Consider the following 14138-nt stretch of genomic DNA (forward strand, 5'->3'; position numbering starts at 1 on the left):
AAATGTGCTGGAGTACTAGACACCAGATACTAGGATCGAACAACTAAATGATATACATATAGAGTCGACAATTTTGGAGGACGTAGAAGGCAACACAATGACCAACTCGAATGTGGGACCCGTCACTATGTTGTGTAGAAAGAGAACAAAAGATATGAGCACCTACAATAACTAATCGGATTATCAAGCCAAAACGATAGGCAAGAACTAGTGAATTGACAATAAGAGCTGAAACAAAAAGGATGTAAATATATAGACGAACCTTCACAAAATTCGTAGAGTGCCAACATTGGTGAGCAGTAGTCGAGGGAGAGTAGGAAATGGTTTGCAGACCTAGAAACAATATTGAAAATTCACCACCCTGGGGCGAAATCCCTGTGTTTATAAAGAGAAACCATGACCTGAAGATCAAACGGGCGGAAAACACTGCCTAAGCGATCATAAGCCAAAAAGGACAAGTGTGTGTTATGACACGCATGTTAACACCCACATTAAACACCCAATTCATGTGCACTCTTCCCTGAAATGCATCCATGATTAGCTTCAATGGTCAGAAAATGTGAACCCTGGGAATGTGGGACTGAGGTCCCTCTCCCACCACTTGCTTGCATTTAAACTGATTTGATAAAGTTTGCTGTGGTTGAGCTTGAAGGTGGTGTGAACGCCACACGTCGGTAGGGTCCAAATAGGTAGTGACATTGGTTCTCTTCCCAAGACACACCTTTCTCTTTGCCACTATTTTTTCACGCATGCCAATCATGCTAGCTGATACCCTTGGTAACCTCAAAGACATCTCATAGATGAACAATTATATAAATCACAATAATACTCAAAGCACTTCAATTAAATTCAATTAATTACATTGAAATTATTATTATTATTATTATTATCTAATTTTAAGATCACGACCAAGCTGAACACCAAATTGTGTATGAGACTCCTTTATTTAGGGACAATGGGCCCACCTCCAAGCAGTGATTTGACTGCTAAGTCCACAAAGGCATAAATACTCTACCACTCTCTGATTTTGACCTGTAATATCTTAAGAGGAAATACATGCTCTTAATCATTAGACCCACTCAAACTATATAATGGTCCAAATAAAATTAATTTAATTATAAAATTAAAATAATTTTATTTTTATTAAACTCTTAGAAAAAAAACTGCCCTTTTAAACCAAAAGAATGGTGAAATAGTTTATATTAGATTAAATTCTAATTCTAAATTTAAATTATTATTATTGATTAGAGTAGTTATTATTATTTTTTAATTCCGCTTCATGAAGTCAAGAGAGGACTAAGAGAAGGAGGGACGTCCTTTGAGGTTGTGAAAGGCGCTTATGTTGAAGACGCGTGGCACCTACGCCTCCAGAAAGTCCACGTGACCGTCACCGAAGCTGTCGAACGAGCTTATAATAATGGTCCGTCACTCTTCGTATCGATCGCTCCCAGTAATTAGTCGGTCCGCTTAATATGTGTGCATATTGCTATTGCAATTACATTGTCAGATTAACAGCGAGCGAGTGAGATATTGTCAGGGTTTTAGAGGCGAGGGGGAGGTGGAGCGAAGAGGACAAGAGGTGATGAGTTCGAATCTCGGAATTCCATTCGAGAACAGCAGGGCAATGGAGGCACTGGAGCAGCAGCATCCCTATCCCAATCCGCAGGAACACGAGGAGCAGGCCGGCCAAAACAAACCGAAGTCCACGAAATCTGCGGGTGTGAAATGGATCAAAGAATGGTGCGTTTCGACATTTTCTGTTCAGCATTTTGTAATTGTCTTTATTCTTCTATTATTCGAAGAAATAAATATTATTTAATCAGGGTCAATAAACTTTGTAACGAGGCCATTTGCGAGAATAATAGCAAACCGGGGCCTTAGTCTGAGGTCGATTTTTTCCGTTTTTATAATTTCAGTATGCAAGTACTTAATCCTTACATTCCCTTACGATATTGTTAAATTGTTCTCGTGGTTGGGATCCATGCACATCGATTATCTAGATTTTTGGGCCACTTTTTTCAATCCAAAAAATACTCCTATTGATCGAAATATGTACAAAGCATTTTAAACTAACCACTTGTTAGAAGTACCTGGATCCTAGCTAGCTAGTAAGCTTTAGAACCATAAAGAAAATTTGCATACAGACTCAATGTTGAGGTGAGTACATCAAAATAAAATCAGACTTCGTGGAAAGTAAACAAGCTTTCACAGTTTGTCATGTCATTTCACGCAGCAGCAGGAATCATGTCCGCATTGTACAGAAGGGCATCTTTGTCTTCTGGTAGCAGCCTTATCCCTCCGCAGCCAGCTCAGGATCAGTGATAAAAGGCTCCGACACATCGTTGCCCTCCTCCAGCTCAGGAGGCGATAAACCTCGGAAACGGCCAGTGCCAGCCAAGGGGATTTGTCGTTATTGGGGGCAGGCAGAGGGGGCAGTTATGGCACTGAATGGCCATGCCTTTTGGATTAATTTCTGATCAAGAAAACAACCGGGCTTGACATGTCTGGAACAGGTGAAAAAAGTTTTTTGTTTTGTTTGAAGATGTGCGAGCAGTGCCAGCTTTGTATCGGAGGCCTACATTATCAGGATTCAGAACCATTAATTGCAGAATACTGTAAGGGATCCAGTTTGGAAGTGTTTTTTTTCTTCTCTAACGTTCTTCTCCTAATCCCGGTCGATTAGGACCGCTACCACTTTGGTCAATCAGGACCACTACCACTTCTACCCTACTATATCGTCAGTACTCTTCTGACCCTGGTTCATTCGGACCACGACCACATCTACCACTATAACTGCTAATTTCTAGGTAGTCTAGGGGAATGGAACATGGGACCTTCATCACTCACATAACTCACCGACTTTACATAACACTGACATGAATTTAGATAACACATAACTCACTTGACTTTACTGGTAACTGACATGACTTTACATAACACGGTTTTGTCAAGTGAGCTACCTAGGGGCACCCATTTTGGAAGTTTGGAAGTTTCAATGATGTATATGGCTTTTAAATAACTGAAAGGATGAGCCGGGTAATTCCCTTGTCTCTAGATACTCTGCTTCCAAACTAGTAATAGATTGATTTTTTCAAAGAATTGACAAAGCGTTTTAATAATAACGTACACTTCACTCTAGAAAATGGAGAGTAGTTGCAAAGATTTACTTGCCTTGAACTTGGATAGTCATATTATCTTCCAATCAGAAACTTAAATTATCACCATCAGATAATATTTCGAGATATGACATGAAACCTGAAGGCCGCACTTGATCATCAGCATTGACACTATCTGTCTTCATCATCTTCATCAACAGCTAGTTTGGTTAAGTGCATATCATTCTTCATTCTGTCTTCTTTATGCTTACAGTGCTGTACAGTAAGCATATTCTTGTCATGCCAAGGTTTGTGTGGATTGTTGGAGATTCTTAAAGAGAATTTGTGTTGTCTGCCGTAGCCTTCACCCTCAAACAGGTTCTGCAGGACACTTGAAAGTTGAGACATGAAATAGACTTCTTTAGGTCATCCTCTTGATCTGTGAACTATTGAGTCATTTTCAAACTAATAGCGGCATACCCTTATTCAGTTCTTTTACAAGAGTGTGAATGTTCAGCTTGATCTTACCTCTCTGTGCTCTTGAGTTCAAGGCCATACTTCGCTTGACCCTACTCTCTCTAACTTGATGTAAACTAGCTTAGCTTCCCTCAAGCCATGGATTCTTGAGGTGAAGAAATTTTTAAGGTGTGAAGGCTTGAGGATTGCAGAAGGGGTTTGATTCCTCTCAGCACTTGATAGTTCCAGGGTTAAGATGGATCTAAGTTGATTTATTAATATTTTAAAAATTGTAACCTGATCTATATTTATTTTCTAAATTTTATTATTATTTTGTGCCACGTTACGCATCTTCGTGGGCTGTAGAATGCATCAGTTCTTGCCTTGTACTTCTGTTCTCTCTCTTTTATTCTCCAAGTCTTGATCATCTGGGTTTCCCTTGGATTTACTTATTCCCTGTCTTAACATCTTGAAGTCCTGGCCGCCAATCGTCTCCAGATTCTTATATGTGCCAACAATCTGTCCCATAGCTGGTAGCAAAATATAGTTCTTTTGTTAAGATTCTTGGTAACCAATAAATTTCCTATACTCGTGTTTGACACATTCATTGGCCAGCTCATCTGCTTTTTGGTTAAAGTCTGAGCTCACTTATTCCAACTAATTGAAGTTAAACTTGCAAAGCAGATACTAAGTTTCGTCCAAGTTCCAACAAGTTTTTGTTGTTTAGGTGACTGCCATGCCACTTCTTCATGTTGATTGCCAATTTGGAATCACCTACGTCCTTAGGGTGGTATTTGTATTTCTTTTATGAAATCCTTATTGTGAAAAAATGTTTTTGTTCCTCACCTTTTTTGGTGCTGAGAAGGTGATGGATTCATATGTTACTTACTTTATGCCTTTAGTCTTAGGGAGTTTAAGAATTTACCTTCTAAATTGGATTACGTTTCTTTCAAATTCCTAAGCTATGAATGTTTCAGGACATACTTTCTAATTTCTTCTCTGGAATTGGGGTTCCAATCCTATGATTTTCCAATTTAGGGGTTTTCCATTTTTCCGATTTGGTTTTAGGCCTATAAAGTGTACCCATTATGGAGGGGAACCCACCATTTTACTTGATTTTAGACTCTTTCTAGGAAACATGAATGGCCTTTGTTACCACCACAATGTAAAAATACCATCTTAGAACAAGTCGATCTCACATGTCACTGCTACCATTTATTAATCCAATTGCGATAAGTCCCACTAGTGGTACTAACCCAAGATTTTTGCATTTACATCTCTTACTTTTTGGCATGTTGGAAGAGCATACCAATGAGTATGGAATGTTGATCCTTTGATGGAAAATGACAATGCCCCCTCTCTCTATGATGAGGAACCTCGTATGGCAAAGTATTTAGCGTTGGCTCATTGGAAGGTTTTGGATGTGGTTTCTGCAAATCAATAGGAGAAGAGTCATTACTTGAGACAGCTTCAAGCTTTGACATATCATTAGAAGATGAATCAAGACGTGGCGTAAGATTAAGTTTTTGCAAAATATTGGTAGGTTTGTTTCCACCCAAATAATTGCTATAAAGAGATTAAGATGACCTATATCTAGTGACGAAGTCTTAAAGCATCCAAAGGTTTGTTATCATTGGTATGCTTCTTAAAATAATGAGGCAATGACCCATGTAGTTAATTGTGCATGAGAATATGCATGAAAGGAAGATTAAATATTCTTTTGCTAGGTGTCAAGTGTGTCTTTCTTTGCCTATATGTCATTAAGGGGATTTCAAAAATCATGAGCATGGGTGTTTTCGAGTTCTTTAATACAATGCATCCATCTCTCATCAAGGTCGTCATACTATCCAAATAAAGGAGCAAAAATTTACAATTTGTTAATGCAATCCTCTAATGTACCTTTAATACTTCACAAAACACTTGTATAATGTGTCAATTGAGGTGCATCTTTGATGTCTTTTCCTTCTTCTCAATAGAGGAAGGATGGACATGTCCTTGTCATCAATGGCGAAGGGGGGGGGGGAGGGGAGATTAGAGAAAGGATAGACTTGTCCTTTTTCATCAAGGTCATCCACAAAATTAGAAGTTACTTTGCAATCACTGGTATGATGGGAAAAAAGGTGCAAGGTTTTTAAGGCAATCACATAGAGTTGGAGGGCCTTGGTGGAAAAGGAATGTGTTCATCCTTCAATAACCTTATGAAAATATGATATAATAATTCCACCTCTTTTCACAACTACCCTTAATTTCCTAAGTAAATGGAGCTTTTCATCTTTATAAAATATGTCGCCGATATAAAAAGTCATTTTCATTTTGTACAAAAAAAATCTTTGTAATCGCCCTTTCAACTTAACCTTTTTCATTCAAATAAATTCTCTTTGAAAAAGGTAAGGTATTCTTTTTAGTAAAAAAGAGATAGAAACATGTAAGTAGGAAAAGGCTCCTTTATAGTATAAAGGAGGTAGAAACATGGAAGTTTCTTTTTCATAAAGCAATTGAAAAAGTAAGGCAATAAAATGCCCTTTTTTGCAAGGAAAACCTCATAGGGAAACCTAAAGATGGAATGCACGAGTGTGCTCAAGTCATCATTCAGAGAGAGCGATTTTCTTTGTAATGCGAGTGGCTTAGTTGACCAGTGCGCAGAGAAGGAGAAGTGCGAGTGGGTTTGTGCGAATCCAAGGAGGCCAAGTAGGAGGAGATTGTAGGGCCGAGTTGCCAGAGAGATTGTATTTATCTGGAGGAGGCCAAGTTGCTAGAGTGCTAGATTTTTCACAGTGCACATCAGTGACAACATGTAGATGAAGTTTTTGCAGGCCAAGTTCTTCAAGCCAATTGCATCAAGAAGTAGATTCCCTTGAGGATGATTTCATCTGGAGCAGATTTCCTTGAGGCCAATTTCCTTGGGCTGAATTCATTTTGAGGGGTTGGTATTAGAAATTTAACAATTTAGGAGGACAAGGAGGGTAAAAGGTTGCTTACATTAGAGGAAATTTCAGCCTAAACGTGGTCTCCCAAGGAAAAATTAAGATATTAATAAAAAGTGTCATGTAGACAATTTTTTAATATTACTTTACTGTTTATTTATCTTCCACAATATTTTTTAGCATGAGATTTAATATGATTTTTTAATATGTTATTTCTATTATTTTACTTTTATTGAAATCCCTCAATATTTGGAACTTCTTTTATTAAAATCACTGTCTAGACTCTATATATATATTTTATATTTGACTTTTTTTTTAATGGCTTTTTAATGACATTGTCTATTGAAGCCACAATTTCACTTAGAATATATATTTTTGGCGAAAATATGGTAATTTGTCCTTTTTGGAATATGTTTTCTAACTATTTAACTATTTTATGTTTAACTAATTTTTAAGTATTTTATATTTAATTATATTTAGGTATTTTATTTTTAACTATATATTCTATATTTTTGGCTGAAATATGGTAATTTGTCCTTTTTAGAATGTGTTTTCAAACAATTTTATATTTAAATATTTTTTTAACTATTTAACTATTTTATATTTACAGTTTGGATTTGACAATTTGTCCTTTTTGGAATACATTTATGAACTATTTAATATTTATCAATAATCATAATTTATTTTTAACTATAACTGTCTATGTTTATATTTTATATTTAATAGTCTATATATATTTTATATTTAAATATTTATGCCCGGAATCTGATAATTTGTCCTTTTTGGAATACGATTTTTTTTTTATTTTTTATTTTTATAATTAATTAATTAATTAATTTTTTTAAATATGTCTAAAATCTATTACTGTAACAAAATGATACATGGAGGCTCTGGCCTCTGCAGTTCTTAGCCAAGGTTCATGGCATATTGCAACAAAAACAAAATGAAGACTGCCCAGAAGAGGGAAACCAGTCCAGTCCAAAATAGATTTGTTGCCCTCGCAGGGGAAACCAGCATGTGAACATAGAGCGATATTCTATTGAAAGCAGCTTCAAAACTAACTATTTTGCTCAAAAATGCAAAAATAAACCCATAGGACTGGGTGCCGGGAACCTGAAACCTGAAGACACGTGTTGGTTTAGTTGTCATTTGGTGCCGACGAGTGTTCTTCAATTATTAGACATGTGTAGGCATTGAGATCATCCTTGTCCTTCAGCAGTTTACTCGTGTCTTCCTTCGCCAGAGATTCTCGATTCTGCTTTGCTGCAGAAGGCTCACCCTAAAACGTGACTGTATCATTCTTCTCCGTTGCGCGTGTGGGACATCCTTCAGTGATGGAAGGCTCCTCCTGAAACGTGACTATAATGGTGGCCTTGATAAGAGGTCGATCCAATGCGCATTGGTATGTGAATTGAGCTGTATAGTTGGAGTGCTAAGAGCTGGAATGGAGAGCAGTAGCTGATGGACAGGTTTGCGAAGGCTGGGAGCGAACAGTGTGAGTGCGACCTCTGCCATTGCGTGTTTCAGGATAACGAGCCGAGAAGTAATTTGATGAGGGGGAGGAGGAGTCAGAGACCATTGAGGGCGAAGAATGGGGCATTCTGCCTCTGCTGCTGCCCCTCCTGCTACGCATTTGCTGGCGCAGTCGAGGCATAATTGCATAAGGAGAAAGGAATTGACTGTGAGAAGTAGGCACTGAGTGGAAATGGTCACTTTGGGTGGCGTTATTAGAGGCAGAAGGCTCAAAAGTGAGGGTCAAGTTACATACCAGGCTCTGCGAATAGTGGTTGCCCTTTCCGAATTTAATACAACAGAGAATATTGCATCGCCTGCCTGTTGTCGTGCGCGTGCTTGGCTCCACGATGGCCAGGGGGCACTTGCAATTCAGAGGCAGAGGAGCAGAAACAGACGAGGATGTGGGCCGAATAGCACTTGAGGTTTCCATGATGCAAAGCCGAGGCGGGATGGCATTGGTAAGTTGGTTTGAGTGACGCATTGAAAGGCATTTATGAAGGCTGTAAGATAGTTTTATCACGCTGTGTGTGAGCTTACGGGTGGTCATGTGGCTATGCCACTTGCCGACCCTTTTCTCTACCGTCACATCATCCCTTGTGAACACCCACATCCGGGATTTGGAATACGTTTTTAACTATTTAACAATATTATATTTAACTATAATTGTCTATATTCATATTTCATATATAATCGCCTACGTATATTTTAAATTTAACTATTTTTTGGTGTTTTTTGGGGCATGGTTATTAATGTCAAATGGCTTGCATTTTTAATTTATATTTTCTCACTAATATCAAGATTTACATTGCATTAATAACTTTTTTGATATTCTAATTCATATAGGTAACGTAGGTCAATCATATGAATAAAATATTTCATGAATACCCAAATTAATAATAAAATATTTCCTCAATACCCAAATTTAAACAATTTAAAATTATTTAGGACATGTACCTCCTTTAAATTTAAAGGATTTTGATTGGTTTACATATTATGACATGGAAATTACATGAAAATTTCCGACTTAGCCGACTCGATAACGGACCGGCTAGCGCGACTGAGCCTGTCATAACCAAGCAGAGTCGGTTTGCGACGGAAAACAGAGTGAAAAACAAACTCCAAAATTGATTTTTTTTGGTTTTTAGGTTTTTTGCACTCCATCTAACTTCTCCCAAGCCTATAAAAGTTACTCGACCCCCTCACATTTCCTCACAACTGTCTCATTGCATTTGTGTGAGCATTTGTGAGGAGTTTGTGAAGAGTTGGAGTTGGTTTTTGGAGTAACAATGAGGAGTCTCTTGGGCAACCATTGAAGCAGTAGTGAGGAGCTTCTTGGGTAGTCATTGGAGCAACATTGAGGATTTGGTTTTTTGGAGCAACATTGAGGAGGCTAGAGCCTAGAGGTATATTTTTTCACTTCTCAAATATGCCTTTGCTTATTTTTTTTTGTTTTTTGCAAATCTGGAAATTGAAAAGAGTAATTACTGTAAAAGAAACAAACATTGAAGAGTTGTTTTTTTCTTTCTTTTCATTTTCAGATTTTTGTCCATTCATTTCCAAGTCCAAATATCAGAAAATGGCTCCTAGAATGAAAGATGCTGCTCGGGCATATGCTAAAATAATTGATAATCAAATGCATTGCAAATTTTGTCATAAAAGAATTAAGGGAGGTGGAGGGGGCATTCATTCCATGTGTAGCACCAACATAACAAATTGGGGATATCAGGAAGGAGTTGCTAGAAAAAATTGACAAGTTGGAGGAAGAAAAATCTAGGCAAAAACAAATAGAGGCTGAAATTGGGAGGAAGAGGAGTATAAAACACATGATGGCTGCCAACCCCAATTTTGATTGTGAGGGCTCTTCATTTATCCCTTGCGTTGATGCATCCAACCCTTTTTGCTATGTTCCTCCCTCTTTGGAGTCTATTCAAGAAAAGGGTAAGGGTAAAATTAAAAAGAGGGGTGATATCAAAAGTTATTTCACAGTCACAACCTCCTCTCCCTCTAATAATGCACATGGTCCTCAAGCTAATATAGGTCAAATGTAGCCTACTTTAGATGACCATTAGAAGAAAGAATTGAGAGAAACGGCCTGTGGTTACATAGCTAGATGGTGGTATGATGCTGATATCCCCTTTAATGGTTCTTGTTCACCATATTATGAACCTATGTTTGATGCGATATTTGCTGCTGGAAAGGGCATTAAAGGCCCTACTATGCATGAGTTAAGGGGATCACTTTTGCAAAAAGAGGTTATGTCCATTGATGAATATTTGAAATATTTCAAAAGTTCATGGGCGAAAACAGGATGTACGATCATGTCAGATGGATGGACTGATCAAAGGAATCATACCATCATAATTTTTCTTATCTTTTGCCCACAAGGAACCATGTTTCTAAAATCAGTTAATGCATCTGATAGGGTGAAAGATGCACACTTGTTGTTTCAACTTTTGGATGAGGTTGTTAACAAGGTGGGGGTGGCTAATGTTGTTCAGATCATCACAAATAATGCCTCTAACTATGTTCTTGTTGGTAAAAATGTTAGAGAAAAAACACAAAACCATCTTTTGGACCCCATGCGCTGCACATTGCATAGACCTCATGCTTGAGGATATTGGTAAAATAGATTAGGTCAAGAACACTGTAGAGCATGCCAAAAGCATAACAAAACATATCTACAATCACTCATGGATTTTGAACCTGATGAGGAAAAACACAAGGGGCAAGGACCTTGTTAGGCTTGCCATCACTAGATTTGCAACTCACTTTTTGATATTGCAATCTATGCTTTCCCAACATAGAAACTTGCAGAGGATGTTTTCCAGTGATGAATGGAATGAATTGTCAATGGGCTCACAAACAGGATGACAAAGATGTGAGAAAAAAAGTTAATGAAGAAATATTTTGGAAAAAGGCAGCAGAGATTATGAAGGTTGTTAAGCCACTAGTTAATGTGTTGTGTTTGGTGGATGGGGAAATATTGGCTACGGGCACATACAAGGATAGAGTGGTTAAGTATGGGCCCATTTGGTAAATCATTGATCAAAGATGGAACAATCAACCCCATCGCCCTATAAATGCAGTTGGGTTTTTTTCTGAACCCAAGGAATCATTATAAAGCACTGGAGGCAAAAGCTTTGGCTAGGGAGGTTAGAGATGGATTGATTGAGTGCCTTGAGTGCATGGTCCTAAGGAGAGTGACTAGCTGGAGATATCCCGACAGATCACTTGCTTCAGCAGAGAAAGAACCTAGCAAGGAATGCAACGGAAGAAGATGAGCTAGGTAAACAAGTTCAATTTTCAAATTCCTCTTTTGTTAAATTGTTTATAACTTTATAATTTGAAAGTTGTATATAATTTGTTGAGCTAACTCATTACACAATTATGTTTTTTGCAGCACAATGGTGGGAGGCATTTGGTAGCCATTGTTCTTAATTGCAGAAGTTTGCAATCCGTATTTTGAGTCAAACTTCCAGTGCCTTTGGGTGTGAGCGCAATTGATCTGTCTTTGAGAAGATTAACACTAAAAAGAGAAACCATTTGGAACAAAAAATGGTTAAATGATCTAGTCTATGTCCAACCTTCAGCTAAGACGCAACCAATTGCTGAACAAAATACCTGATATAGATCCCGTTGTGTTGGAAGATATTGGTCTAACATCAGATTAGGTAGTGGAGAGACAACCAACCGAGTTTGACCCTGATGAGGATATTGGTCTTGATCTGGATTTAGAGATGGAGGCATTACTTGAACATAATGTTAAGTTAAATGCAGATCCACTAGTACCAGGCCCAACCCCAAGTCCTCCAGTTGCAAGCACTTCCTCTACTCAACCACGACGCAAGCGCATAGCTCGTCTATCTCAGCGTGCTAGTGCTACTACTTCTACAGTTGCAGTTGGAGATCTTGATGAGGAGTAGGCATGGGTTTCCCTGTCTCACTCTGATTCAGAGTCTGAGCTAGATGATGTTGGCTTCTCTAGCAGTTGTGACTAGTGACTAGTGATGTTTTGTTGTAGAGGCCATTTAGAGCCTCCTTGGTTATGTGTTTTTGTTCTGATCTCTATATATTACATGTATTGGATTGTGCACTGGGTGCCATTTTGATATAATAGATATATTCATGAGCATACTTTGATCATATTCTAATGCTTTGAGTTTGGAAACATGAATGAAAATCTTTAAAATTATGTTTTTTCATAAAAAAATTAAATATTTAATGTATTTTTTTACAAAGACCAAGTCATTGAAATCAACTAGGTCGAGTCGTATGAAGTCAGCGTGAGAGTAAGCGTCGGAGTTGGAGTCAGAGTGGACCCTCGACTGGTTCGGAGTCAGAGTCAAAGTTTTAAAACTATGCTTTTAGGGTGTTAGTAGGAGATAGTTTGGCAAAGTTCCCTATTTAGAGGGTTGTGATGTATTTTTATGGACAACCAAAATCAATACATTACTGTTTTGTTTGGGATAATAATAACAATTATGTCGAGAAGGGTGGTTTTAGAGTAGTGAATTGTTAGGGAGTTAGTATGAGAAATGAGCCTAATTTTAGGGTGTTAATAGGAAATAGTTTGGCAAAGTTCCCTATTTAAAGGGTTGTGATTTATTTTTCAGGACAAGCGCAATCAACTTAGTGGATGTATGAAATAATGTTGTGCATTATGGAAATGTTACACCTCATATCATATGAGGTTCCACTTCGTGATTTCCATCACATTGATGGAGGTTTGCTCCTAGTTCCTTTGAGGTCTATGGCTTGGGGGAGTCTCACTTTTCATTGGTTGGATGATTGTGCTCGTTGCTTGGTGGTCTTCTCACATGTTTGCCTTTGGTTACACACTTATGGATGGTTGTGGAGCATATTATCTCATTATGGTGTGGTTTGGTATGTATGCTTATCTTGGGTATGAATGATTTGCCTCTAAGGGTTTAGATGATGTTGTTAGGAGGTAGATGTTTCATGATGTTGTTGATGTTTCCTACTGTCTGTGTTGATTTATGGTGTTGGTGTCATTAGGAATGGGCATTCTACATGGTTTTCATGTTGGATGTGTGAAGGGGGAACACACTCTTGATGATTGGACGAGTTAGCACTTTGTTATGCTTCCTTCTCGTATGATGTTGCTTTTGTGGAATGATACATGTTACCTTTGTGGGATTTTACTAGGTGATATAACTGAATGATGTAACATTTGCTAGACATCATCTAGTGGAAAATGCTTTAATGATGTTAATACCTTCATTGATGTGTTTCCTATATTTGAGTTAGAGGGGAATGTACTAAATATGTTTTGATTGTGATCTAACCTCTTTCCTTAAGTTTGGATGATGACCTTAGGTTGGGCTCTATGTTTTGTTGTTAGTTTTATTTACATAGTACAATACTTTAGAGTGTACCCCACATTGGCATACATGGTCGTGGTGATTTAATCTATTTGTGACTAATTGGAGGGGTCCTATGGTTATATTTGATCATTAACCTTTGTGCTTACGTTTTGAGGTTGAGTTAACTATTCATTGGTTAAATTATTCTATTTTATCTAAATTAAGGTTAGTAGCTTTGATGACCTATGTCATTGGATTTTTTTTCACACTTGAAGGGGTTAGTTGGTAGTGATTTTGGAGGTTTCTTATGAGGAGTTGTGTGGCATACTTAGAGGGCCACACATGTGGCACATTACATGCATATACTTGGTCATCTTACTATATTTGAACTGCAAACTTGTAATGACACTTTTTAAATTTTGCTATTCTCACGGTGTATATTTATTTATTTCATGGATTTTTGATGTGGTCAAACCCCAAAGATGCCCTTTTCTATTTGGATTTATTTTGTTGGAGGTTTCCCATTTACTATTTTGGGGTTTGATTACTTCATGTTGCACATTTATTCATGGAGTTGATTGCCTTGGGATTAGCACGTGGATTGGTTGCATGCATCCCGTGAACCGCTTTTTGTTTTTGGAGGTTGGTTATGGAGCATTCTCTTAGGAGGAATATTTTATTGTTGTGTCTCTCTTGCACCTTGGAGAACACACTTTTGTGAGCCCCTGTAGGTGGACCTTTGAGCACATCCTCCTAGATTGAAGCATATTTTATTATATTTTGTAGATTTCATTCTTTGAGTGCAAATTCTCCGTGGAACCATT

At 37.7% G+C, this 14138-nt stretch overlaps 1 protein-coding gene across 3 annotated transcripts in view; it reads left to right on the top strand.

The window, feature by feature from the left end:
• The first annotated feature begins 1414 nt into the window (after positions 1–1414).
• Positions 1415–14138, top strand: part of YY1 (zinc finger (C2H2 type) family protein) — an 84574-nt gene continuing 71850 nt past the window's right edge. Inside the window, exon 1 of one of the 3 annotated variants that reach the window (XM_089416098.1) lies at positions 1415–1740. In XM_089416098.1, the coding sequence (XP_089272224.1) occupies positions 1583–1740 (158 nt within the window). In that variant the 5' untranslated portion in view covers positions 1415–1582. The remainder of the gene's footprint in view (positions 1741–14138) is intronic. The other 2 variants (XM_089416099.1, XM_089416100.1) reach the window with 2 other exon arrangements.

The sequence above is a fragment of the Pinus tabuliformis genome, chromosome 3_2 (genome assembly GCF_031772625.1).
Source record: "Pinus tabuliformis cultivar Carrire ecotype Pingquan chromosome 3_2, CPIR1, whole genome shotgun sequence".
In the NCBI taxonomy this organism is placed as follows: Eukaryota; Viridiplantae; Streptophyta; class Pinopsida; order Pinales; family Pinaceae; genus Pinus; species Pinus tabuliformis.